Below are 26814 nucleotides of genomic sequence, written 5' to 3'. Positions count from 1 at the left end.
GTTATGGGGACAGAGTGTTCTGCTTTCGGGCGTGTAGTTTTTCCTTTCTACAGGTCTTCAGCTGTTCCTGTGGACCTGTGCCTTGAGTTCACTTCCAGATAGCTTTTTGTTGTTTTCCTCTGGGATCAGTACTTGTGTGCAGCCTGCAGTCTCTTCTGGTTTCCCAGGCGTGTCTGCCTCTCTGAAGGTTTAGCTCTCCTCCCATCGGGATTTGGGTGCAGGAAACTGTTTATCGGTCTCGTTTCCTTCAGGTTCAGCGGTCCCATTTGTCGTTCTTGATCTTAGAGCATAAGCCATTGGTGTTTGGTTCAGGAAATTTTTTCCAGTGCCCATGTGTTTCAGATGCTTCCCTAGTTTTTCTTCTATTAATTTGAGTGTATCTGGTTTGATGTGGAGGTCCTTGATCTACTTGGACTTAAGCTTTGTACAGGGTGATAAGCATGGATAGATCTGCATTCTTCTACATGTTGACCTCCAGTTGAACCAGCACCATTTGCTGAAAATGCTATCTTTTTTCCATTGGATGGTTTTGGCTCCTTTGTCAAAAATCAAGTGACCATAATGTGTGGTTCATTCTGGGTCTTCAATTCTATTCCACTGGTCTAACTGTCTGTCTCTGTACCAATACCATCCAGTTTTTATGACTATTGCTTTGTAATACTGCTTGAGTTCAGGGATAGTGATTCCCCCAGAAATCCTTTTATGTTGAGGATATTTTTAGCTATCCTGGGTTTTTTGTTTTTCCAGATGAATTTGCAATTTGTTCTGTCTAACTCTTTGAAAAATTGGATTGGTATTTTGATGGGATTGCATTGAATCTGTAGATCGCTTTTGGTAAAATGGCCATTTTTACTATATTAATCCTGCCAATCCATGAGCATGGGAGATCTTTCCATCTTCTGAGGTCCTCTTCAATTTCTTTCTTCAGAGTCTTGAAGTTCTTGTTGTACAGATCTTTTATTTGTTTGGCTAAAGTCACACCGAGGTATTTTGCAATATTTGGGACTATTATGAGGGGTGTCGTTTCCCTAATTTCTTTCTCGGCTTGTTTCTCTTTTGTGTAGAGGAAGGCTACTGATTTATTTGAGTTAATTTTATACCCAGCCACTTTGCTGAAGTTGTTTATCAGCTCTAGTAGTTCTCTGGTGGAACTTTTGGGATCACTTAAATATACTATCATGTCATCTGCAAATAGTGATATTTTGACTTCTTCTTTTCCAATCTGTATCCCTTTTATCTTCTTTTGTTGTCTGATTGCTCTGGCTTGAACTTCAAAAACTATATTGAATAAGTAGGGAGAGAGTGGGCAGCCTTGCCTAGTCCCTGATTTTAGTGGAACTGCTTCAAGTTTCTCTCCATTTAGTTTTATGTTAGCTACTGGTTTGCTGTATATGACTTTTACTATGTTTAGGTATGGGTCTTGACTTCCTATTCTTTCCAAGACTTTCATCATGAAGGGGTGTTGAATTTTGTCAAATGCTTTCCCAGCATCTAATGAAATGATCATGTGGTTTTGTTCTTTCAGTATGTTTATATAATGGATCATGTTGATGGTTTTCCATATATTAAACCATCCCTGCATGCCTGGGATGAAGCCTACTTGATCATGGTGGATGATTGTTTTGATGTGCTCTTGGATTCGGTTGGCCAGAATTTTATTGAGTATTTTTGCGTCGATATTCATAAGGGACATTGGTCTGAAGTTCTCTTTCTTTGTTGGGTCTTTGTGTGGTTTAGGTATAAGAGTAATTGTGGCTTCATAGAAGGAATTGGGTAGCGCTCCAATTTTCAATTTTGTGAAATAGTTTGGATAGTATTAATATGAGGTCTTCTATGAAGGTCTGATAGAATTCTGCACTAAACCCGTCTGGACCTGGGCTCTTTTTGGTTGGGAGATCTTTAATGACTGCTTCTATTTCATTAGGAGTTATGGGGTTGTTTAAATGGTTTATCTGTTCCTGTTTTAACTTCGGTACCTGGTATCTGTCTAGGAAATTGTCCATTTCCTGCAGATTTTCAAGTTTTGTTGAATATAGGTTTTTATAGTAGAATCTGATGATTTTTTGAATTTCCTCTGATTCTGTTGTTATGTCTCCCTTTTCATTTCTGATAGGATGCATGGGATTATTTCTATCTTTCTGTATCTGTTGAGACCTGTTTTATGACCAATTATATGGTCAATTTTGGAGAAAGTACCATCAGGTGGTGAGAAGAATGTATATCCTTTTGTTTTAGGATAGAATGTTCTATACATATCTGTTAAGGCCATTTGGTTCATGACTTCTCTTAGTCTGTCTATGTCTCTGTTTAATTTCTGTTTCCATGACCTGTCCATTGATGATAGTGGGGTGTTGAAATCTCCTACTATTATTGCGTGAGGTGCAATGTGTGCTTTGAGTGCTAGTAAGGTTTCTTTTATGTATGTAGGTGCTCTTGTATTTGGAGCATAGATATTTAGGATTGAGAGTTCATCTTGGTGGATTTTTTCTTTCATGAATATGAAGTGTCCTTCCATATCTTTTTTGATGACTTTTAGTTGAAAATCGATTTTATTCGGTATTAGAATGGCTATTCCAGCTTGCTTCTTCAGACCATTTGCCTGGAAAATTGTCTTCCAGCCTTTCACTCTGATGTAGTGTCTGTCTTTGTCTCTGAGGTGTGTTTCCTGTAGGCAGCAGAATGCAGGGTCCTCATTGCGTATCCAGTTTGTTAATCTATGTCTTTTTATTGGGGAGTTGAGACCATTGATGTTGAGAGATATTAAGGAATAGTGATTATTGCTTCCTGTTATATTCATATTTGAATGTGAGGTTATGTTTTTGTACTTTTCTTCTCTTTTTTTTGTTGCCAAGATGATTAGTTTCTTGCTTTTTCTAGGGTGTAGCTTGCTTCCTTATGTTGGGCTTTACCATTTATTATCCTTTGTAGAAAGATATTGTTTAAATTTGGTTGTGACATGGACTATCTTGGTTTCTCCATCTATGTTAATTGAGAGTTTTGCAGGATACATTAACCTGGGCTGGCATTTGTGTTCTCTTAGGGTCTGTATGTCATCTGTCCAGGATCATCTGGCTTTCATAGTCTCTGGTGAGAAGTCTGGTGTGATTCTGATAGGTCTGCCTTTATATGTTACTTGACCTTTTTCCCTTACTGCTTTTGATATTCTTTCTTTATTTTGTGCATTTGTTGTTTTGACTATTATGTGATGGGGGGAGTTTCTTTTCTCGTCCCATCTATTTGGAGTTCTGTAGGCTTCTTGTATGTTTATGGGCATCTCTTTCTTTAGGTGAGGGACGTTTTCTTCTATGATTTTGTTGAAGATATTTACTTGTCCTTTGAGCTGGGAGTCTTCACTCTCTTCCATATTTATTATCTTTAGGTTTGATCTTCTCATTGAGTCCTGGATTTCCTGTATGTTTTGGACCAGTAGCTTTTTCTGGTTTACATTATCTTTGACAGTTGTGTCGATGATTTCTATGGAATCGCCTGCTCCTGAGATTCTCTCTTCTATCTCTTGTATTCTGTTGATGATGCTTTTATCTATGGCTCCTTGTCTCTTCTTTTGGTTTTCTATATCCAGGGTTGTTTCTCCGTGTTCTTTCTTTATTGCTTCTATTTCCATTTTTAATTCCTTCAACTGTTTCATTGTGTTTTCCTGGAATTCTTTCAGGGATTTTTGTGATTCCTCTCTATAGACTTCTACTTGTTTCTTTATGTTTTCCTCCATTTATCTAAGGGACTTCTTCATGTCTTTCTTGAAGTCCTCCAGCATCATGATCAAATATAATTTTAAATCTAGATCTTGCTTTTCTGGTGTGTTTGGATATTCATTGTTTGCTTTGGTGGGAGAATTGGGCTCCGATGTTGCCATGTAGTCTTGGTTTCTGTTGTTTGGGTTCCTGCTCTTGCCTCTCGCCATCAGATTGTCTCTGGTGTTACTTTGTTCTGCTATTTCTGACAGTGGCTAGCCCGTCCTATAGACCTGTGTGTCAGGAGTGCTGTAGACCTGTTTTCCTGTTTTCTTTCAATCAGTTATGAGAACAGCGTGTTCTGCTTTTGGGCGTGTAGTCTTTCCTGTCTACAGGTCTTCAGCTGTTCCTGTGGTCCTGTGTCCTGAGTTGACCAGGCAGGTCGCTTGGGGCAGAAAAGTTGGTCTTACTTGTGTTCTAGCGGCTCAAGTTGCTCGTGGAGGACTGCTTTTGAGCTCTTGGTGAGGGCAGCAACCAGGAGGGCCTGTGCCGCCTTTTCCAGGAGCCCCCTTTCACCTGGGTCCCAGATGGTGTTAGGTGTTTTCCTCTGGAGTCAGAAATGTGGGCAGAGTGTAGTCTTTTCAGGCTTCCCAGTCATGTCTGCCCCTCTGAAGGTTTAGCTCTCCCTCCCACAGGATTTGGGTGCAGAGAACTGTTGATCGGGTCCCTTCAGGTCCGGGCGGTGTCTGGAGCGCCAGGGACCTGCAGCTCCAGTCTACTTACATTTCAAATGTTATTCCCCTTACCAGTTTCCTGTCAATAAGCCCCTTCCTCTTCCCCTCCCCCCCCCATATGGTTAATCCCCCACATCCCCCATACTGCCTCCCATATTCCCCTGCACTGGGGTCCAACCTTCACAGGACAAAGGTCTTCCCCTTCCACTGGTGCCCCAACCAGGCCCTTCTCTGCTACATATGAAGTTGGAGCCCTGGGTCAGTCCATGTATAGTCTATCTGTAGTGGTTCAGTACCTGGAAGCTCTGGTTGGTTGGCATTGTTGTTCTTATGGGATTGCAAGCCCTTCAACTCTTTTCAATACTTCTTCTAATTCCCCCAGGTAGGTTCTTGTTGACCTTTGTATTGGACATGTTCTGGATGTGTCTCTCAGGAGAGAGCTGTAGCTGGTCCCTTTCAGTGTTTTTGTAGCTTTATTAGCCTTACCTAGTTTTGGTGGCTGTATATATATATTGGCCACATGTGGGGCAGGCTCTGAATGGCCGTTCGTTGAGTCCCTGCTCTAAACTTTGCTTCCATATACCTTCCTATGGATATTTTTTTCCCCTTTTAAGAAATCAGTATTCTTCCTCTACACAAAAAAGAAACAAGCTGAGAAAGAAATTAGGGAAACTACACCTTTCATAATAGTCCCAAATAATATAAAATATTGTGGTGTGACTTTAGCCAAGCAAGTGAAAGATCTGCATGGTAAGAACTTCAAGCCTCTGAAGAAAGAATTTGAAGAGGATCTCAGAAGATGGAAAGATCTCCCATGCTCATGGATTGGCAGTATTAATATAGTAAAATTGTCATTTTACCAAAAGCGATCTACAGATTCAATGCAATCCCCATCAAAATTCCAAGCCAATTCTTCATTCTTCATAGAGTTAGACAGAACAATTTGCAAATTCATCTGGAATAACAAAAAACCCAGGATAGCTAAAACTATCCTCAACAATAAAAGGACTTCTGAGGGAATCTCTATCCCTAAACTCAAGAAGTATTACAGAGTAATAGTGATAAAAACTATATGGTATTGGTACAGAGACAGGCAGATAGACCAGTGGAATAGAATTGAAGACCCAGAAATGAACCCACACACCTATGGTCACTTGATTTTTGACAAAGGAGCCAAAACTATCCAATGGAAAAAAGATAGCATTTTCAAGAAGTGGTGCTGGCTCAACTGGAGGTCAGCATGTAGAAGAATGAAAATCGACCCATTCAGTACAAAGCTTAAGTTCAAATGGATCAAGGACCTCCACATACAACCAGATTCACTGAAACTAATAGAGGAGAAAGTGCGGAAGACCCTCGAACACATAGGCACAGTGGAAAATTTCCTGAACAGAATACCAATGGCTTATGCTCTAAGATCAATAATCAACAAATGGGACCTCATAAAATTGCAACGCTTCTATGAGGCAAAGGACACTGTGATTAGGACAAAATGACAATTAACAGATCAGGGAAAGATCTTTACCAATCCCACATCTGATAGAGAGCTAATGTTCAATATATACAAAGAACTCAAGAAGTTAGACTCCATAGGGTCAACTAACCCTATCAAAAACTGGGGTACAGAGATAAACAAAGAATTCTCAACTGAGAAATATAGAATGGCCACAAAGCACGTAAAAATGTTCAACATCCTTAGTCTTCAGGAAAATGCACATCAAAACAATGGAATTCTTACCTACACTGGGAAGATCCAGCAGATATATCTTTCACCAGAACCTCAAGAAACAAGTTTGTGAGCAAACTGAAAAGCTTTTGATGAAAATCTTTGGTGAATACTATTTTCAGGTTGGCCTGACAGTACAGTACAAGTCATAGTCAGTGAACTGAGAAACCTAAAGGCAGTGGGTAAAACAGAGTGATGACTAGATTGGGTAGGTTGCTATTACAATTTATATATGGTGTATCTCTCAAAAGTTTATGTGTTGAAGATTTAGCCTCCAGTGCAGCAAGGTTCAGAGGGAGATCCATTGGGAAGTGATTAGGTCATGGATTTCTGACCTCATGAATGTATTCAAACATTTGTGGATTTTTGGCTATATGGGCTGTTGAGGTATGGTGACATTTTTCCTACATTTGAAGAAGTAGGACACTAGAGGTGTGTCCTTGAAAAGAATAATTTCTCTCTGGCTCCTTCCTTGTACTGGTTCCCCTTCCTCCAGTTTGTGACCACCCATAAGGTAAGCAGATTTTATTTGTCATGCCTTTTTGCCAGGATATACTGCCTTACCATAGGCCCAGAAAACAGGGAGGAAAAAGCCAAGTGACCATGGACTGACTACACCCTCTGAAAGCATGAGACAAAATAAATGCTTACAACTTTAGGCTGGCTGTTTTTTTCAGGTGTTTTGTCACAGTAATTGATTAGGTCTTACTGTTGAGGCACAGGAGTTGCCTCCCAAACCACAGGAACACTGATCTCAGTCAGACAGGGATAGTTTGTTGAGCACCCACCCCAGGAGTGATCCACCAAGGCCATGAACTAGATTCTAGAACTGAACCCTGCCCTGAAGTTAAGGTACTACAAGGCTTTTAAAGCCTGAGATCTATAAATATCTGTGCCAAGTTACCCCACCAATCAGGATTTAGGGATAGGGGAATATCCTTAGGAACATGTCTTTGTTGTACTGCTCTCATTGGTTGGGGTATTCAACAATTGCAGAGAACTTGCCTTGTCTAATATGCATGTCTACCAGGATGGGGCTTGTCTAACATTCATGTCTTAACTTGCTAACCAGGATGTCAGTTACCCAGATACATGGCTCTTTCTGCCAAGTAGAGTCTGAGTTTCCATGGAAGTCTTGGGAAGTTAAACTTCAGTTGACTACTACTCAAAGTGGAAGTGTCATTTTAAATAGATGCAGTTGTCTCAGTGCTGGGGTCCATCCCAGGGGCAGCTTACAAAGGCAAATACCATAAAAGCTTATACATAGGTGCAGAAAGTACTACTTGGTGGTTGGTTTGAGTCCAAGTTTATTGTGGGTAAGTATACAAAGCAGTTCTATTCACTTTTATCATGATTGATTTCCAAGGGCACAAAACATAACAGTATGTAACTGATTTGGCATTAAAAAGTTTTCTAGTAGCATCAGAAACATATGAAAATGGTTCCTTCTAATGACAAGCTAGCCAGGTAACCATTACCAATACCTTAACTTGCCATCTGCACCTTAATATTTTACCTAGGCCTTAACAAGTATAACTAACACAGCTACCAAAACACATTGCAGAGTTAAATCAACAATCAAATCTGAGCCACACAGACTGTTTGTCACTGGCTCACTGATCATGATATTTCTAAAAGTGAAATAGAAAGCCTATTATCTCTTTAATTGATCTATGTAACTATAAGTGTATTAGGTAAATGAACAAAATACTGGATTTCCTTAAAGTCTCTAATAGACTCAAAACTATTATGCTATCTTTATTCCAGCATTGCCTAAAGTGACTTACAACCTTTACCGACATAATTGTGCACTGGGGAAAAGTAATAATTTCCAGTGTGGGTAGACACTGCCTCTAAACTGATATTGATTCCAGAAGACCCAGCAATGAGGATCTACAATCACAGTAAAGAATGTCAGGCAGTCAGTGGAGCTTTGGCTCAGATACCTGTCATTGTGAGTCTAGTAGGTTCCCATATTCATCTTTTGGTTGTTTTCCAGTTCTAGAATATATAGTTGAATTAGCCATACTTAACAGGATGTAGAAACTGTACATTAGTTTCCTGGTACATGCAATCCATTAATATTTTTCCATTTATAAAGCCCATAAATTGAACATCCATCCTTAGAAAGACTATCATGCTTCCATCAAAATTGTAATTATGCAAGGGTAGGAATTCTCACCACATCACCATTCAACTCTCCTATTTGTCTGTGTAAAAGACAAAATTGCCTGGGAGAATAACAGTGTATTATTATAAGCTTAACCAAGTGGTGACTCCAATTGTAGCTTCTGTATTGGACATAGTTTCATTCATTGAGCAAATGAATATATATATATATATATGTATATGTATATCCTCTGTACTCAGTACACAGCTGCTGATAAAGCAAATTACCTTTACTCTCAGACCACAATATTCCCAGAGGCAGTTTTATTTCAGATTACAAGGCCAACAGTAACCACTGGCCTACCTCCAATTATACCAGCTGTGAAACTTTACAAGCAAACTTAGGGTTTTAGAATTTATTTCTTTCATCTTTTGAGCTTATGATATAATTACATCATTTTCTGCTTTCCATTTCTCTTTCCAAACACACACCCACATACACCTCCTTTCTCCTTTTCAAACTCCTGGCACTTTTCTACTAATATTCCTCGTTACTGTACAATCAGCCAGGTCTGTATAATATTATATGTAAGTATGTTTTCAAGGCTGCCTGCTGACTCTTACAGTCTCTCTCCCACCTCTTTCACAATGATTCTTGAGCTTAGGTATGAGAGTTGTATTGTTGATATATCCATTAGGACAACTCTGGATTTTGCTTGGTTGTGGTTTTCTGTAATGGTCTCTTTCTGTTGCATAGAGAAGTTTCCTTGATGAGGGGTGATGACTTATCTGTGGTATATACATATATACCTATAGTCACTAGCTGTGAGTAGTTGACTAGGTTTCCAATACCAGGCATGATTACCCCTTGTTGAGCATGTCTTAAGTCCCATTGGAGAGCTCTTGTTACCACCAAAGTATGTGTACCACTAGTGCACCCTTACTGTTATCATAGGTGTTACAGTTGGTTAGTACTGATGGTTACGTCCCTTCTTTGGAAGCTTGCATAGTGCTTCCTGGTACCATGAAGCTAGTCTTTAGGTCAGTTCCAGCTCAGGAGGTCTTTGAGCCTTGTCCTTGACGTTTATGGTGTCTTCTGGGTAAATCAAAGCCAATAGCAATAGACTCTGGTGTTTTGATAGTCTTCTGGAAAACACTGACCAACAACTCAAAAGAGGGCTTTTCATATCTGTTGTTGGGGGCATTGTCAGATGGTCTTTGGCTTTTAGACTAAGTATTGACAGCCCAATGCCATTTAAACTCTATAAGTATATTTATATACTGACTTATTGCCTTATAGGTATTTTATATAGGTAATTCAATATGATTCCCTGTGACCTTTTCAGACATCTTTGTCATTTTACCCTCTTTCTTCCTTCTGTATTTATCTCACGTGTTCATGATTTTAATCACAGAGCCCAGTTTCTCATTTCCTGCTTGTACCCTGCCAGCATACTCGGTCTGGCTCACCTAAGCAATGGTCCATTTTCATTTTCTTGGTTCCTAGATTCATCCGAAGATTGGAGCTAGGAGCCTCAGATAAGAGAGTGTGCTACGTTCGTCTCTTTTGGGTATGGGTTACCTCTTCTAATTCCACCTAGTTATCTGCAAAGTTCATGATTTAATTTCTCTTTACAGTATTTCATAGGGTATATGCACCACATTTTCATTATCCATTCATCAGTTGTAAGAATTTTAGGTTATTTACATTTCCTATCTGTTGTGAATAGAACAGCAATAAATATGCTTATGGGTGCTTATGGGAAAATTACAAGAAAACAAGAGTCTTGTGACATCAGTTTCTCCAGAACCATAGAATTATTCTTGGAATATGTTTTCCTACCCCTCCCAGGTATAGTAGACAGGGGTGTTTAATTCAGATTATTCATTACCACTGACTTGTTCTTTGTTTATATGCCTCTGTGGAAAACATGTTTCTACCATGTGTGGCTTCTGTTCCACTTGCAGTTTGTCCTTCTGTTTGGATACTTAACTCATGTGACTTCTTGGCCCTCATGGTATAAATTGTCTGATGCTCTGAATAAAGTTGGATATTGCATGACACTTTAGTTCACCTAATTTTTTGGCTCCATTCTCCCAGATTCCACTGCCTCTAGAACACTAAGCTCATTTGTCCATATTTTTATTCTAAAGTGGTACATACCTTTAAAACTAAGGTATGTTTCTTGTAGATAACAAATAGATGGATGTTTTTATTGGTTCTTTGTAAATTTCACTTCATGTACCCACTCATCTCCTCCTCGCCTCATACCCACCTTCTATCCCTTACAACCTCTCCCGCAACAGTGACAAAAAAAATCTCATTGTGGAAGCTGTAGTGTATCACAGTGTGTCCCACAGTATACCCTTTTGACACTTCTTTGCTTGCGAAGGATCATTGCAAGGACTCTTTGTTTGTTACAAGACTTTTGGCTTCGGCTACTCTATAAATACGGAACCCCACTAGGACTCCTCTCAGCTATCCTGTTGTTGCCCTGTGTCATGGAGATCCTATTGTTTTGGATCTGTAGAACCGGCCCCTTCACACACTCTAGCAGTTCACAGATGGAGTAGATGTTGGGGCAGGCCAGGCCAAATCAAACCCCTGGATCAGGCCTGAGATATCTAAGCCAGTCAGCACACTGGCTCTCCTGTTCTCGTGCCCACTGGGTCCACTAACCAGCAACCCCCACTCCCCAGATAGGTCCAGATCTATCCTGCTGCCCTCACAAGGTGCACAGCCTGCTCTCCTGAGTGTTCCAGTAAGTAAGGAACACAGCCAGTTCTTCCACTCTCTCGACAACAAGACAAGCTCTCCTGTCTACCTTAGATGGTTAGGATTAAGGAAGGTAGAAACATGTTTTCCACAGAGGCATATAAACAAATAATAAGTTAGTGGTAGTGAATAATCTGAAGTTAGGAATAAGGAAGGAGAGTGGTGTCCACATCACTGCCAAGTACACAAAAGTCAGGGCTGGCTCTTCGCTCACAGCATCAGGGCAGCTCCTCTACAATCCCCACATCCGGGTGAGGTACAAGGCCTGCTCTCCTGAGTATTGCAGCAGATGATGGCCAGGGACAGCTGGAGAGCTGGACAGCTGAACAGCAGAGAGAGTCTCTGATGACCTCATGGACAGCTCTCCTGCCTGCTGTAGGTGGCAAGGGGCAAGAGAGGTCACCTTTCCTTCGCTCATGTCACTGCACAGTAGACAAGTTGCAAGGCTAGACCTCCCATGCTCACACCTTTCAAGACCTCTTACATCCTTGGGGTGGCTCACCTGTGCCCCCATCAGTGTCAGCTCTACTATGCTTCCCAGGTGAGGTACAAGGCCAACTCTTCTGCTCTCATGATCCCATTGACACTAACTCTCCTACCCACTTCTGGTGGCCAGGGCAAAAGGAGTCACTGATGCTACTTCATGGGAAACAAGTGGTAGAGCCAGCTCTCCCCAACTCACACACTCTCAGGCCAGCTCATCTATGCCCTGAGGCCAGAGTTAGATCTACTGCATTGACCAGTCGAAAGTACAGGGCCTGATATCCTGAATGCTGCAGCTTTTGGGGGGCAGAGTCATCTGTCTTGCTCTCATGCCCCCAGTGATTCTCAAGCAAGGCGTGGGGCCAGTTCTGCACAGCCCCCAGACATCAACATGTCCCTTAGCTGTAGTACGGACCAGAGACATCCACCTGGCCTATAGTGGTAACAGACCCCTGCTTCTGCAGGGCCGCAGACCCAGATGTGGCTCCCCAGTGGCAGCACAGGTCAGAACTCTACTATGGTCCCAGGTGGCTTTACCTGCTACTCACATCAGGCTGTTCCTCACTACCCTTAAGTCCCGAGCTCTGCCTCTCTTCATTGTGTTCACATCCTTTCGCTTCTTTTCCAATTCTCCACCACTTACTTGTTCCTCTTAGTTTTTTTTCCCAGGAAGTCTCACTGTGGAAACAAACTATTTCTAAGGGTAGGCTACATGCCCAGCAGTAGATGGTCAACAGAACATGAAGTCAAGGGCATCTTTGGAGGGTCTTATCTCATAATGTCTTGTCAAGGTTTTTTATTTTTTTGTCAATTTTATCTTTTTTTATTTGTACATGGTGTGTGTGTGTGTGTGTGTGTGTGTGAGTGTGTGTGTGTATGTGTGCATGTGTGTCTGTGTGTGTGTGCATGTGTGTGTGTGGAGTGTGTGTGTGTGTATGCAGTGTGTGTGTCTGTGTGTGTGTGTGTGTGTGTGTACCCTTACCTACAAAACTTTGTATGTATATTATAGCTTCCAATTTTGTGTTTTTTATGGGATTCCTGAGTGCGCGAATGAGTGGATTTCTGCATCAATATTTGTGCCTTGGATTCTTTTCCTTCTGTTTGTTTTGTCCAGGTCTGATATATTTGTTTTTGGTTTATCTTCTTATATTTTATTATTATCTCTTAGAAGCCTATTCTTTTCTAATTAGAGATGGAAAGGGAGTGGATCCAGAGGGGAGAGGACATGGGAAGGAACTAGAAAGAATAAAGTGAGGGGAAACAGTAATCAAGAGATATATGATGAAAAATCTATTTTTAGTAAGAGGTAAAAAATATAAGATTTGGTCTTTTCATTGTCCCACATTTCCTATATATTCTCTTTCTGTATTTGTTTTACAATTTTTCATATTTCTTATTTAGTCTAGAGTCTCTGTCTTTGAGTTCTCATAGTTTATCTTCTGCTTGATTTATTATAATCATAAGATTTCCTTTGGGGTTTTTAGTTGAGTTATTGAACTTTCCATTTTCATCTTCATTTTACCTGGTTCTTCTTCAATGTTTCTAGCTTCTTATTAAATTCCATATTCAAATTGTCTTAAGGTTTCAAATGCTGAAATGAAACACCATGACCAAAGCAACTTGAGGAGGAAAGGGTTTATTCAGCTTACACTTCCACATTGTAGTCTATCACTAAAGGAAGTCAGAAAAGGAACTCAACATGACTGGTGCCTGGAGGCAGGAGCTGGCACAGAAGCCATGGAGAGGTGCTGCTTACTGGCTTACTCAACAGTGGTTGCTCAGTCTCCTTTCTTTCACAACTCAGGATCATAAGCCCAGGAGTGGCACCACCAACAGTGGGCTTGCCCCCTTCCCCATTAATCACTAATTAAGAAAATGCCAGCCAGACAGGCTTATCTACCTACTTTCCAATCTTGTGGAAATATTTTCTCAATTGAGGTCTCTCCCCTTAAGACGACTTTATCCTATGTCAAGGTGACACAGAACTTGCCAGGACACAAACAGCCTTAAGTTTGTGTTTTCTTGGCTATCTCTCAGGCACTTATTCTTATGTCCTTTCTCCTTAGATTCATTCAGGTTTTTTCTTTGTTTCTTCTTTAAATTTCATGAACCCTTTGATGAAGTCTATGGTTGTTCTTTTAAGTTCTGTTTCCTGCAATTCATTTAGACAATTCTTACTGACAAACATTTCTACAGGACTGATAGTTTTTGGAGGGGAGGTACAAGTTGTGTATTTCACATTGCGTTTTTGTGATGAGGTTTGGGCATGTAGGCTTCTTTTGTCAATTCTGTCTGATAAGGACAAAGCAGATTGGGTCTAAAAAGAAGGTATGTAGTCAGTCCTGTGTCATACTGTTTCCCGACTTTCTGCTGGGAGTGTCTGGGTGCTGCTGGTATGCCACTGGGAGGAGGCAGAGTAAAATCCGAAGTGTGGAGTCTACCGTGGTGCCTGGTCTCCACTCTGGGTATCCAGGTGCCACCGTTATAATAGCAGGAGAGTGAGGTCTGAAGGGGAAGTCTGGAATGGGGATAGGGTTTGGGCGTGGGGGTCCGAGGTCTACCTTTCCCCTTGGGGCATCTGCACTCCAGGAGGAGAGGAGAAGACAGGTCCCAGGAGGAACAGAATTGGGTCTGATTGGAAGCAATGGCCAAGTGTACCAGAGGGGCTGGAGGGAAGAAAGCTTTTGGGGGAGGGAATACCCAAGGAGAGAAGCTCTTTAGCTGAAGGCTCAGGTCTATCTAAATACCTCATTAGCATGTGCAAGAATGTAACTGCCAGTGCTCCTCTCAGTGGGGTGTCCTGGTTATACCTTCCAGAGCAGGTACAGAAAGAGGTAGGGTGAATTACACCCCTAACAGTCTCAGATCTCTGAGATTCCTGGTGTCTGAGCTCACTCAGCCTTGGTAGTTCTTATGCCTGGTAGGTAGCACGGTCCCACAGGCCCTATAGTTTGGGCCTAGAGGTTAGAAATGGCTTAAGTGTAATAAAGTCAGGTTAACAAGAACTGGAGTGGTGTATATGATGCATAGTCTAGCTTGAACATGGGAGTAGATATGCCTGGTTAAAAGGATTGGATTTGGCATGGGAAGATCTGGTGGGTCAGGGCCATGTAGGATGGGTTCTATAGGAAGCTTAGAGATTGGTAGTAGTGCAGGCAGGGGTGGCCAGACTAGGCAATGGCACTGGATGTGGGATCAGGGCTAGATTTGGAGATTTAGGGAGGGTATATAGAGACAGACCCCCTGGAGAAGGATGTTCCAGAGTGGGACAGTTGGATCAAGAGAATTTACCTTAAAGAAATCTTGATCTCTTTTCTCTTTAAGATACTACACTCATCCTTACATTGATGACGTTATATTGATAGCATCTACTAACTTCCTTTGACTTAATGATAAAACACCTGTCAGAGACTGAGAAATGAATCTAACTAAAATGTAGGGTCCTTTCTATTTTCAAAAAATGTCAATGGATTCAGGGAAAATGGGGTGTGTTAGAATAAATGGTTACATCTGGCTCCTCCTGTAACTAAGAAAGAGGTTCAATGGCCAGTAGGACAATTTTAATATTCAAGACAAAACATTCTTTGCTTGAATGTGTTACCCTTGACAATTCGTTAATTGACCTGAACCTGCTAGATTTCAGTAAAGCCCAAAATAGGAATACGCTCTGGAACATGTCCAGGATGCTGTGTGCGCTGCTGTGCCACTTGTGCCATATGATACAGTGGATCTGATGATGGTAGAAGAGTCAGTGTTAGCCATTCCTTTTGGAGTCATTGAAAGAAATCCCTAGGTAGTACAATATTTTAGGATTTTGTAGCAAGGTCATGCCTTCATGTAAACTAACTACATTCCTTGGGAGATAGTCCTTAAGCTACTATTGAAATAACCAAAACTACCAAGTAACATGAAGTGAGTTATATCTGACCCATTGATTCATAAAGTTAGGCTTGACAGAAATGAACCACTACTAAAAAGAGAAGGCACTGAAAGCACAAAAAATACACCAAAAATGGCCTGAATGACCATGGTTCCCTCTTCTGTTAAGCCGTCTTATTGCTCCAACATTCTTATTCTCCAATTTACAGACAGCAGGCTGTTGAATTTTCTACCCTACACAACAAAAGGAGTCAACTCTCAAAGTAACTCTCATATACCATGTGCCCCTACTGTTTTCTTTGCAAAATACTAATATACAGGTCCCTTTCTTTTTGTATTATATCCATTTTTACATATAAAAGTGTAGAAATAATACAATCATTTTAATTATGCATTTTTTCAGGGCTAAGATCATATTTATGTTCTATGGTCTTCCCCTAACAATAAACTATTAATTTTCTGATATATGTCTAACCAAATAAAAGAAAAAGGATTATTCGAAGTAAATTTCAAAGTATGACATGTTTTATCCACTGGTAATATAGCAAAATCAAAATAAATTGAAGTAGTTGAGAGCATTGTGCAGAAAAATGTGTACATTTTTAAATAGAAATAACACAGGATATAAGTCAATACAATTTTGAAAGTGGAAATTAGACCACAAAATAAATGTTCTTTAAAATGCATTGTAGTGCTTTTGTTTGTTATAGAAGCATTTGTTGTGTGAATGATTATAGAAACAGCTATGTAATAAAACAAAAATTAAGCATTGGCATTTGAAATTAAAGACAAATTAAGAATAAATAAAATCAGGGTTGGGGATTTAGCTCAGTGGTAGAGCACTTGCCTAGCAATCGCAGGGCCCTGGGTTCAGTCCTCAGCTCCAAAATAAATAAATAAATAAATAAATAAAATCTCTGAAAATGGAGAAATGAAACATGAATCAATATATACAACAAAATTTGAAAGACCATTTGAAGTGATGTGAAAAAATATAGAAATGTCAAATATATATTACTGACATTTCAATATACCGATATTTTCACTGACTCAAGATTGTGAATCAGTCTGGTGGTGCTGGTTGTGGCCCACGCCTTTAATCCCAGCACTCAGGAGGCAGAGGCAGGGGGATCTCTGTGTTGGAGACCAGCCTGGTCTACAGAGTGAGTTCCAGGACAGCCAAGGCTGCACAGAGAAACCCTGTCTCAACAACAAACATAAAAAATTGTGAATCAATGTAAAGATATAAAGAATGGCTTGGGGGTTGGGGATTTAGCTCAGTGGTAGAGCGCTTGCTTAGCAACCACAAGGCCCTGGGTTCGGTCCCCAACTCCGAAAAAAAGAAAAAAAAAGAAAAAAAAGAATGGTTTGATATTTGACATACAAAGAATATACTTATTATAATATGCAAGAAAATATGTATATATTTCTGGAAAGGCATTGCATAGCACTAAGGACCAAGTTAAAAGAAATTGCTAATGTTTATCATCTACTAATAGAAGCATATGAAATTATAATCACTATTCGACAGCAGTGCAAAACTCCAAATTTGTCTATAAGAATGTTAAAGGAATAATACTAAATGAGAGCAATGAATGTCTCAGCATGTTTGGTTTGAATAAGGAACTAGAAACAACAGGCATACATTAAAATTCATCAAAAAATGAGGCCAGATGGAAAAATCAAGTCCATCGAAATAGGTTCTTGGAAAAGATGAAGAGGTGAATCATTATACAGGGATATAATAACATTGATTTTTACTTTTGAAACTTTTTCTATATTTTTAAATGAATTTATTTGAACCTCAAGGAAAAAACTTTTTTCTTTTTTTACAAAATCAAAGTGACAAAAAATGAGGTATAGTTTTCATAGAATGATATTAGTAAGGACAGTTTCTTTTTTTTTTGGTAAAAGTTTTTGTTAATTTTTTAATTAGTTCTGTAAGAATTTCATACAATGTATTTTGATCCTATTCACCCCCAACTCCTCCCAGATGCACCCCAACTTCCTTGTCCCCAGTGGTCTTTATTTCTTAGAGTGAATTTGGGCTGAGCAGAAGTCGAAACAGAACTTGAATTTGCAGTGAAATATTATAGCGTGTCTGTGTAAACTGAAGCTGTGTGTTGATGCTGTGTTAGATATTGTAAGTGTAAGGACAGTTTCTAATAACTAGGGGAGAATTTGGGCAGAAAAACAGACATTCATCTAACATGCTAGTATAAACTAATACAGCTAGGGTGGAAAGTTAAAGAATTTTAAAAGACTTCTACTTTTCAGTATAACTTTTAGGCATTTACCTTAAGCAAACAACACAAGGGTATTGCTGAAATTTTTCATATATTTTCAGGCGTTCTGGGGAAATTTTAGAAACTACCTTTAAGTCCAAGATAAAGAGACACATTAAAAAATTATGATATGCCTATAGAATTAGTAAGTTTTGGGGGAATATTAAATGTCAAAATGTATATTATATATTCATATAGAAGAAAATTTATATAATGTATTCAAAATGAATATATAGGAAATACATTAGTATAGAATATATTAACTATGATTTGGTGTTTGCTGTAAACTGTACTAATACACAGTAACATAAATGCTTACTTTAAAGCAGTTGGTTGTATTTAATATTCATGGCATTTTGTTTAAAAAAGCAATCTATTAGAAAATAAAACAAAATATCTACAAGCATAATCACTTTGTCATGATTTGAAAATATATGAGAACATAATATGAACTATTTTATAAATTCATATAAAATATGTTCATATATGTTTATAAGCATATATTTTATAGCAAGAGCATTTGACAAAAGGTATTAATGTATATAAGGCAATTAAAGATCACTATAAGTACTACAAATACATACAAGTACTTTCTTCATAATATTGACCATACTGGGGACTCCAAAACTACAACCCTTTAAAAATATGACAAGAGACAAGTTACTGAAATTATTCCTCATCTATGAAAAGGGAAATTAAAAATATATGTGTGTCCTTGATATTTGGATATTTAAATGCTGAGATAGTGAAAATACCTCAGAATGAGACATGTATTTAACCTTATGCTTTTGAAGGCAACAGCTTGTTTTAAATACATGTCCTACATGTTTCAAATTTTATGTTGTGAAGTGGTTTAGTGATTTTTGATGTTTTATGAGTATACTTTAAATACATCTATTAATTTAATAAAGGTACATAATTTAAATGAATAAAAACAAAATCTCTGACTGACTTAAAAAATTCTACAGGAGTGCACAAGTCAATGTCATACAGACTCCAGAACACATACCAGAATCCTAATGCTTTTGGCTCTCCTGTGATCCTGAGAGGGAAATGAAACTACCTTAATAAACGGGTCTTTACTATGAAAAAAATAGACCTCCGTTTAATTTAAATTTTACATTGAAGAATATTTGATATGAAAAAAATCATAAAAATGAGGAAAGTCCCTTAAGATTTTAATCATAAGAGCACTGATGTAGATAAGGGGGAAAACGTTCACACAAGTCCAAGAAAAAGGATTCAGTAAAAACTTATTAAATATTCTTGAATCTGTGTGCAATTATGACTCAGAAGCATGCATTCACCCAAAGCCCCTGCATTTGGCCCATTCATACACTGGAACAGGAGAAAAATCACAATAAATATTTTAAAAGAATATTTAATGACAACGAAAGGAAGTTCAAGAATATCTATACATCTATGTCTATAATCTATATTATATTTATGCATGAAAAAGCAGATATTGAAATTTGTATATATTAAATACACATATATCACATGAAAAACACTGGGCACATAGAGATGAATACAATTCAAGAAGGCATGGGGGTCATTAGGATTGATTGCTGATAGCATTCTAGCATTCCATTTCTTCTGTGAAATCATCTGCTTAGTAATTTTGTTTTTTCCTGCAACATAGCTGTTTTATTTTTCTGGCAAGAGGGAAAAGGGAAGGAAGCAGGAACGCAGGAAAGGGGTGGTAAACAGCATTCAATTCCAGTGAAACAGCCAAAACAGTGAAAATGCCATTTGCAGCTCACGAGATTGACCAGGCACGTGCGCACGGGCGCACACACAGAAACAGAGAGAGAGAGAGAGAGAGAGAGAGAGAGAGAGAGAGAGAGAGAGAGAGAGAGAGAGAGAGAGAGAGAGAGACTGAGTCAGGTACAGTGGACCATGAGACTGCAGGGGACATGAGCATACCGTTTTGTTTTGTTTTTTTGTTTTGTTTTGTTTTCTTTTTACTAGCTGCACTGGCTGGCTGGCACAAATACAAAGTGGTACAATGCTTATGAAAGGGAGCCTTTTGGCAACACACAGGGAAAGTCTTTGAAATGTCTATATGTGGATCCTGCAAGTCCACAGTTAAGGAGAGAGCATCCAGGATGCTAGCCTAGATTGGCTTGACAAGGAAGGATTCACTCCTCAGGGCACACAGTGTTGGTTTTAAACACAGGGAAAGAACTAGGCACCACCTGAATGTCCAACAATGCAGGAATGATTACAGAAATGTTAAGGTCCATGGATACACAGGAGCACTCTGCAGGCACTGAAGATGACGGTCCATAAGCCTGTTGAATAGCATGGTAAAGAAGTTCAATGCGTTGATTTCTGTTTGGTTTAGTCGCTGGAAAAAGCAGGTTAAGAAACACCACATACATGAACCACTCTACAAGAATGTTAGAAGGGAAGTGGGGTCTGGGGCGAGAGGGAGAGAGTGGGGAGCAGAGAGCCTGGAAAAACAGCACACCAAAGAAGATAGAGCTTCTCTCTGGGTATCAGGATGGTGGGAAGCAATTAGACTCTTGCTTCTTTCTCCCACATCAGACTTCCTTCTCCTTCTCCAGACATTTCTACCATGAGTTGCATCACCTGTGCAGTAAACAAAGAGACAGAAAAACGCTTTTAAGAATCAGACCGACCACCACCGGGAGAAGAGGCAGCCTTTAACCTCTCCAATGGCACAGATTAGTGGGATTATTCTCTAGCAAGGGGCCCTTGCTGGGGTTGGGGAGAAAGGGAGGGAAGGAGAGGACAGAAGAAGAGAGGAGCTGAGAGCAGAGAGGGGATGGGGAAGCTAGCTAGCTCTGAGGGGGGGTGGGGGGAAGGAGGGGAGGGAAGAGAGAGAGAGGGCAAGGAGGGAGGGCAGGAAAGAGGAAAAGTGAGCAGGGAGGGGGGAAGGGGAAGGGGGAGAGAGAAACCTGCACTCCCAATACAATACACTGCTGGTGGGTTGGGGGGTGGGGGGCTGTAAACGGGGTGGGAGCCAAGATTTGGCTCTACTGGCTGGGTCCTGGGATGTCTTCTTCATCGGAAGGTGGCCTCGTCATCCGAGTCGTCGTCGAAATCCTTGAAGTCAGCGCTGGTGGACTGGCGGGCCCAGGCTCCCCTTTCGGCCTCCCTCTCCTTGTGGGACTTGAATCTCCCCACGAAAATCTTGCGGTAGTTCAGGAACATGCCATTCAGCGCATCTATGGCCCGCTCGGCCGACTCCTGCTTCTGGAAGTGCACGAACCCGTAGCCCTTGGGCCCCTTTTCGTCACAGGCCACCTTGCAGGACAGGATGTTGCCAAAGGCCGAGAAGATGTTGTACAGCGCCTTGTTGTCGATGGTCTTGCCCAGGTTCTTGATGAAGACGTTGCCCACCCCGCTCTTGCGGAGCGACGGGTCCCTCTGGGACCACATGATGCGCACTGGCCTGCCATTTATAACGTCAAAGTTCATGGTCTCCAGGGCCCGCTTGGCGTCCACCGGTTGCTGGTAGTTGACATATGCGTAGCCCAGAGAGCGCCGGGTGACCTTGTCCCTGCAGAGGCGGATGGACAGGATGGGCCCGGCGGGGCTGAACTTCTCATACAGCATGGACTCGGTCACCTCGGGGTGCAGGTCGCCCACGTACAGCGAGGCCGTGGGAAAGTCTGGGTTCCCATCGTCCGAGCCCCCGGCCGCCGCCTCCTCCTCTTCTGCAGCCAAGGCCGCCGCCAGCTCTTCGTCCATATCCACCCTCCCGTAGGAAGGCGACGCCGCAGCCTCCGCCAGGCTGGCCTCAAGGCTGGCCTCCGCCAGGCTGGCCTCCGTGGCTGCCACCGCCGCGGCCGCGCCGCCGGCCTCTGCCTTCTCCTGGCCAGGGCCGCCGCCGCCGCCTCGGCCTCCACCTCAGCCTCCACCTCCGCTTCCGCCTCCGCCACGGAGGCCTCCGCCACCGCTTCCGCCACCGTCGCCGCCGCCGCCTCCGCCGCCGCCGTCGCCGCCGCCTCCGCTGCGGCGACCTCGGCCGCCACTGTCGCCGCGGACGCCACGGTCACCGCTGCCGCCGGGCCGCTGCCGCGACCTCCCTTCCCGGGAACTGAGGGGGCGGAGAGGCGGCGAGGGCCGGTGGGCGCCGGAACGCGGGCCGGGGGCTGCGGCGGTTGCCGACAGGACCCCGCTCTGGCCGAGCGGCCGGGAGCGAGCGAGTCAGCCGGGGTGGCGAGCGCCGGCCGGGAGCGCAGAGCCGAGTCTGTCTCCGCAGCCCGCAGCCCGCAGCCTGCCGCCGCGCTCGGTCGTGGGCTGGCTGGCGTGCGGGGCGCGGGCGGGAGGGCGGCGTGGGGTTGGGGGCGGGGGGTGTTGGCGTCTGTGGTCCGGGCAGCTGGGAAGGCTTCTGTCTCTTTGGTTCCCCTGTGGCTGCTGCGGGGCTGCAGGGGTTGCGGGGCTGCAGGCAGGCAGCAGGGGGCGGCTGAGCCTGGGCTGGGGTAGCAGTGCGCAGCCTCTGGGGCGCCCACGCTCTGGGGAAGAGGATGACAGGGACCGGGCTGCAAGCTGGACCTGAGGATTCCTGTCTTTGGCCGGATGGAGGGCTGTGGGGCGGGGGAGTGCCCCTTCCCCCATAAGGGAAGATTGCATGATTCATGTGAGAACCTTGGGAGAAAGAGTGGGGTGGCCTTGAAGATAGGCAGGCCCTGACTGAAGGAGCCTAGAAGCAATGTTCCAACATGGAGGGGGGGGGGCTTCCCCTCGAAAGACACACACACACACACACACACACACACACACACACACACACACACACACACGGGAGCTAGAGCATCAGTATGCTCTCTCTTTCTCTGTCACACACACGCACACGCACACACACACACACACACACAGTGGAGCAAGAGCATTCTCTCTCCTCTATAATTCTGTAAGTGTCTGTTTGTCAATTGCTGACTGGCACAGAGGCACTAAAGCACTGCTGTCACTTTAATTCTGTGTGGCTCTGTCTCTGAGTCTCTCTCTCTCTCTCTCTCTCTCTCTCTCTCTCTCTCTCACTCACACACACACACACACACACTCACACTCACACTCACATGTCACCACCACCACTGCCACCCAGGAAAGCATGAGTCTTCCCATCTCCCCACACAGCCTGCTGAGCCATTTTCTGAGCCTGCTCCCCCTTCCTGCCCCCACCCCAACTCAGTAACATTTCCAAGGGAGAGAATAAAGAATGCTTGCTCATTCATAACATCCTGCCACACATACTCTCAACCTCTTCCAGGCCCTGGGCAAACACAGGTCTGGAAGACAGAGGAAGGTGGGCTGCCTTTGAGCTGATCCTGGACTGCACACTACACCCCACTCCACCCTCTGTCTCTCCTTGGCTCTGCCCTGCCAAAGGGACTGCTGTAAACCTAGGGTTCTACACAGTCTCAACCCCCACTGCCACGTGGGAAGTGAAATCAAGTGCACCTGGGCTGTAGGGCAGCAGCCCCCCATGGTAAGGTAAAGAAAGCCAAACCTGGGCTGGGCAGGTTGGGCATGGGCTGAGAAAGGCCAGGTCCAGAGCCAGGCACTTGTTGACTCTTGGATGTATGCCTTAGAGATTCTGACTTTCCTGACCGCGACCAAGAAGTGCATATCCCTACACAGATGATGAGTGAGAACAGGACCTGAAATCTCACATTAGGATGAAATGCAGAGACCCCAGTCACCAGCTAGTGAATGCTTCTGGCACTGGGGGCTGTGTAAAAAAAAAAAACAGTGTGGACAGCAATCAGTCGATGCCTACTCACTGCTGGAGTGGAGAGAGCAATGAGAGAGGGCACACTGAACTAAAGTCCAAGGGGACAGGCAGGCTGACATCCCTCAGATTATAGACCAACAGAGAGTGGGGTCCCCGGTCCTTCAGAAAGGAGGACCAGATGTTGAGCATTCTGCTAGGAATCACGGGCAGCTGTGCTGAATAGAAAATGCCCAAGAACCCAGTGGTGTGGACAAAGTCCCCAGAAACATAGGTTGGAAGAGAGCTAGGGCTCTCTAGCAATAGCCTTGTCACACTTCAGCATCTGTGAGGAAAGGAGCCATGTGATCAAAACAGTAGAAAGTGATTTGAACATCAGTGTGCGTACAAGTGTGGCAGCCCACACACAAATCTGTGGCAGAACATAAAGAAAACTGTCAGACTGAACTAGCTACAAAGGAGACAGACCGAACTTGCCCGACTCTGTCTGCGCTGCCGGTTCAGGAATAGGGTCTCACGTGTACCATGGACCTCTGGCACAGGAAATACTAAGCAACCAAATAAAAATGCCCAAACTGTGGTGTCTTACCTCAGCACTTCTTGACTCCACTACAGTAGCCCAAGCTGCCTCATTGCAGAACAGAATTGCTCAGCCCCCAGACTACTGACTTTTATTTAATGGATTTCCCGTGAAATTTAATGGAAAGGGGTAAGAATGGGGGTTTTCCTCCTGACTTCTTCATACAGGTGTCAGTACAGTTTTTTCTTTCATCATGCCCCCTGCCATCTGCCATGCCCAGTTCTACTCAATGCATCTGCTTCATGCATTCTCCATTTCTTCCCTACACTCTTAAAATCCCATCATGAGTTTGCACTATGTTTTCTCCAGGGGCTCATCTCCAGAGGCACCCCTAGTCTCTTCCCACTTCTTGGCTATGGGTCATAGCACAGCTGACCCCCGAGTGCACAAGTAGCTCTGTCCTCTGTGGGCTTATAGATGTTATGACCAACCGTGGCAAAGCTGGGCCATAGGGTAGCTCTTTTTCTAGCCAGTGAGGAATCGCTATGCTCATTCCCACTGTGGTCCTGCGAGTTCACACTAAAGCCACTTTCCCTGTGACCTCCTTGAGATTTGATGGGCTCTGCTTCCTTCACAGTGTTGTGATTCTGACCTGGGTTACTGAATGCCACAGTTTTCTATGTGATTTCCTGCTGGCTGAGGAGGGTGAGCACTGTTTCAAGTATTTGTTGTCCATTTGAGCACAGTATCTCTGTGATCAGACTTTAGAGTCTATGGAATTTCACAAGCCAGCACATGTTCGGGTAACATCACCAAAATCCACCCTGTTTATATAAGTAACAGTGCTTTCTCTAATGGCAGAAGACACACAGGCCAGGGAAACACAAACTCCAGATAGTGACCCTGTGGACCATGAGGAGGAAGGAATTTCCCTTTCTCTGCATAGCTGGTGCACAGATAGGAACCTCACCCTCTGAAAAAGTCCACGTCTCTGCTCTTAGGAAGAGCTTGTACCAGCAGTGGCAAGGGGCGAGGAACTTGTAGGGCTTGGGATCAAAATGTCACCCTGTAGTGGTTTAGGATGGGATGCTTGTAGACAGAGGGGACAGGTGAGCTGGTCCTCATCATTTCAGGTATCTATCCAAAGTGGAGGGCAAGGAGGAAGCCATGATATCTGTGTGGGGCTGGATGATATGATACATGTCATGTAACCACAAAAGAGAAGCTTGTGTGACAGAAACAGCAGACAGATGATAGGCAAATCCAACTGGAGGATGACTCCAGGGCAGGACTCAACAAGTGTCTTCTCTGCCTGAGTAGATATGCCACTGAGTCCATGAACATCAATGGCGTGACTGGAGACATAGGTGCAGGGGAACACGACCAATGTCTGCATATCTGACCTGGAGACTGTCCTTAAGATCCCCAGTCACAGCAATGAGACTAGTGACTTGGATCCCAGCTGTAGACTGCCCGAGTCTGTTCTCTGCGGCCTCCATGAAGTTCCTATATCCATTTTACAGTTAGTTCATGGTGAGTTTATCCCAACTGTAAGCAAAAGGATCCAGAGTACTAAGCTCTCTGACAGAGGTAAGGACTGTCCAGCAACTCTGGAGGGAGAAGGGACCTCCAGAATGGGAGGACGTGTGACTGATGCCCCTCATTTAATGATGCACACCCATTCCTCAAGGGCCATACTGGATACCATGTCTTCACATAGCCAGTGTGTCCCTGGACTAAGAGAGTTTATTTTCCCCTGACAACCTGAAATCAGACTTGTTGTAAAACCTGTAAGCAGGTTGAGGTTGAGTCAAAACTTTCCGGGACATAAAGAAGATGATTGTTTCAGGCTTCTCTAGAATCCAGGAGGTAGCAAAGGAGGACCATGGAGTGTAGGGAAAGCCTTGCTGCAGATGACAATGAACTGACAAACTTGTCTGGAAAACCTGCCCAGAAGACAGAGCTTCAGAGTACCTAGTCACTAGGGCAGAAGCCCCAGGTGCTATTGGACCTAGTGGGTGCCTGCCATCACTGGAGCCCGGAGCTTACTGTGACAGAGGGAAGAAGGAAGGAACTAGCGGGGAGGGTATAGGGAGGGCAGCTGTCTAGGTAACGGTGTGAACTCCTTCAGATTGCTGCAGGGAATCAGGAAGAGCCCTAAGTCTGAGGAAGGCCCAGGTCTACATTGACTCATTCATCTCTCTGGTTGCTTCTTGGTGTGGCAAGGATTGCTGATGTGAGAAGGCTACAGAGATAAGCAGAAAGACAAGGTGTTATGCCCCAGACACCTGATAGCCGTTCACGTGTGACTACAGTGTCTTTCCACACTGGTGTGTGTCTGTAGTCTAATTCATCGATTCTCAAAATAATCTAGAAAAAGGGAGACAGCATTCACTAGTTTCTTAAGGGAGTCATTGTCCAATCTTCTGAATGCCATACAGATTATTCCTTGCCTTTGTACCTCCTCTTGCAGTCCTCTCCAAATGAATGGATAAGTAGTATCCATCCAAGGATGATAGTCAAATGCTGTCAGAGTGACATCCCTGTGTCCTCCCTCTCTACATGTACCTGGAGACACCATTCTTCCTGTAGTTGGTCTCTGTGACCATCGACTATCAAATGCTAGCAGAAGCTCTTCAACTCTACTGCCACCGTGCTCCCTGCATTCCCATGGGTTTGCTCACTGCTCAGTCTTTCAGCCACACGTCCAACTCTACTCAGTGTCCAGACTCATCTGAAAGGTGAATCATTACATCCATGGCCCATCCTTAAATTGCCAGCATGGCTGCCTCTTTCAAGAGGCACATGAACAAATTGATATGCCCTTTGGAACTGTGACATTCACTCTCCTGTACTATTTTTCATAGAGAGCCCTAGGTCCCTTCTGGCTGTGTCTAAAGGCAGGAAGA

General features: G+C 43.1%; 2 protein-coding genes across 2 annotated transcripts in view; one reads left to right on the top strand and one right to left on the bottom strand.

Moving 5' to 3' along the window:
- Hdac8 (histone deacetylase 8) overlaps positions 1-26814 on the top strand; it is a 408840-nt gene that overhangs the window by 165530 nt on the left and 216496 nt on the right. The window lies entirely within an intron of this gene.
- On the bottom strand, positions 19047-21538 carry Pabpc1l2b (poly(A) binding protein cytoplasmic 1 like 2B). The gene has a single exon (XM_032889856.1). It carries the CDS (start codon positions 21399-21401, stop codon positions 20712-20714), a length of 690 nt encoding a protein of 229 aa, XP_032745747.1. The 5' UTR covers positions 21402-21538; the 3' UTR covers positions 19047-20711.

The sequence above is a fragment of the Rattus rattus genome, chromosome X, assembly GCF_011064425.1.
Source record: "Rattus rattus isolate New Zealand chromosome X, Rrattus_CSIRO_v1, whole genome shotgun sequence".
Lineage (NCBI taxonomy): Eukaryota > Metazoa > Chordata > Mammalia > Rodentia > Muridae > Rattus > Rattus rattus.
Note: the sequence above shows the minus strand (reverse complement) of the source record. Positions and strands in the feature narration are given on the sequence as shown.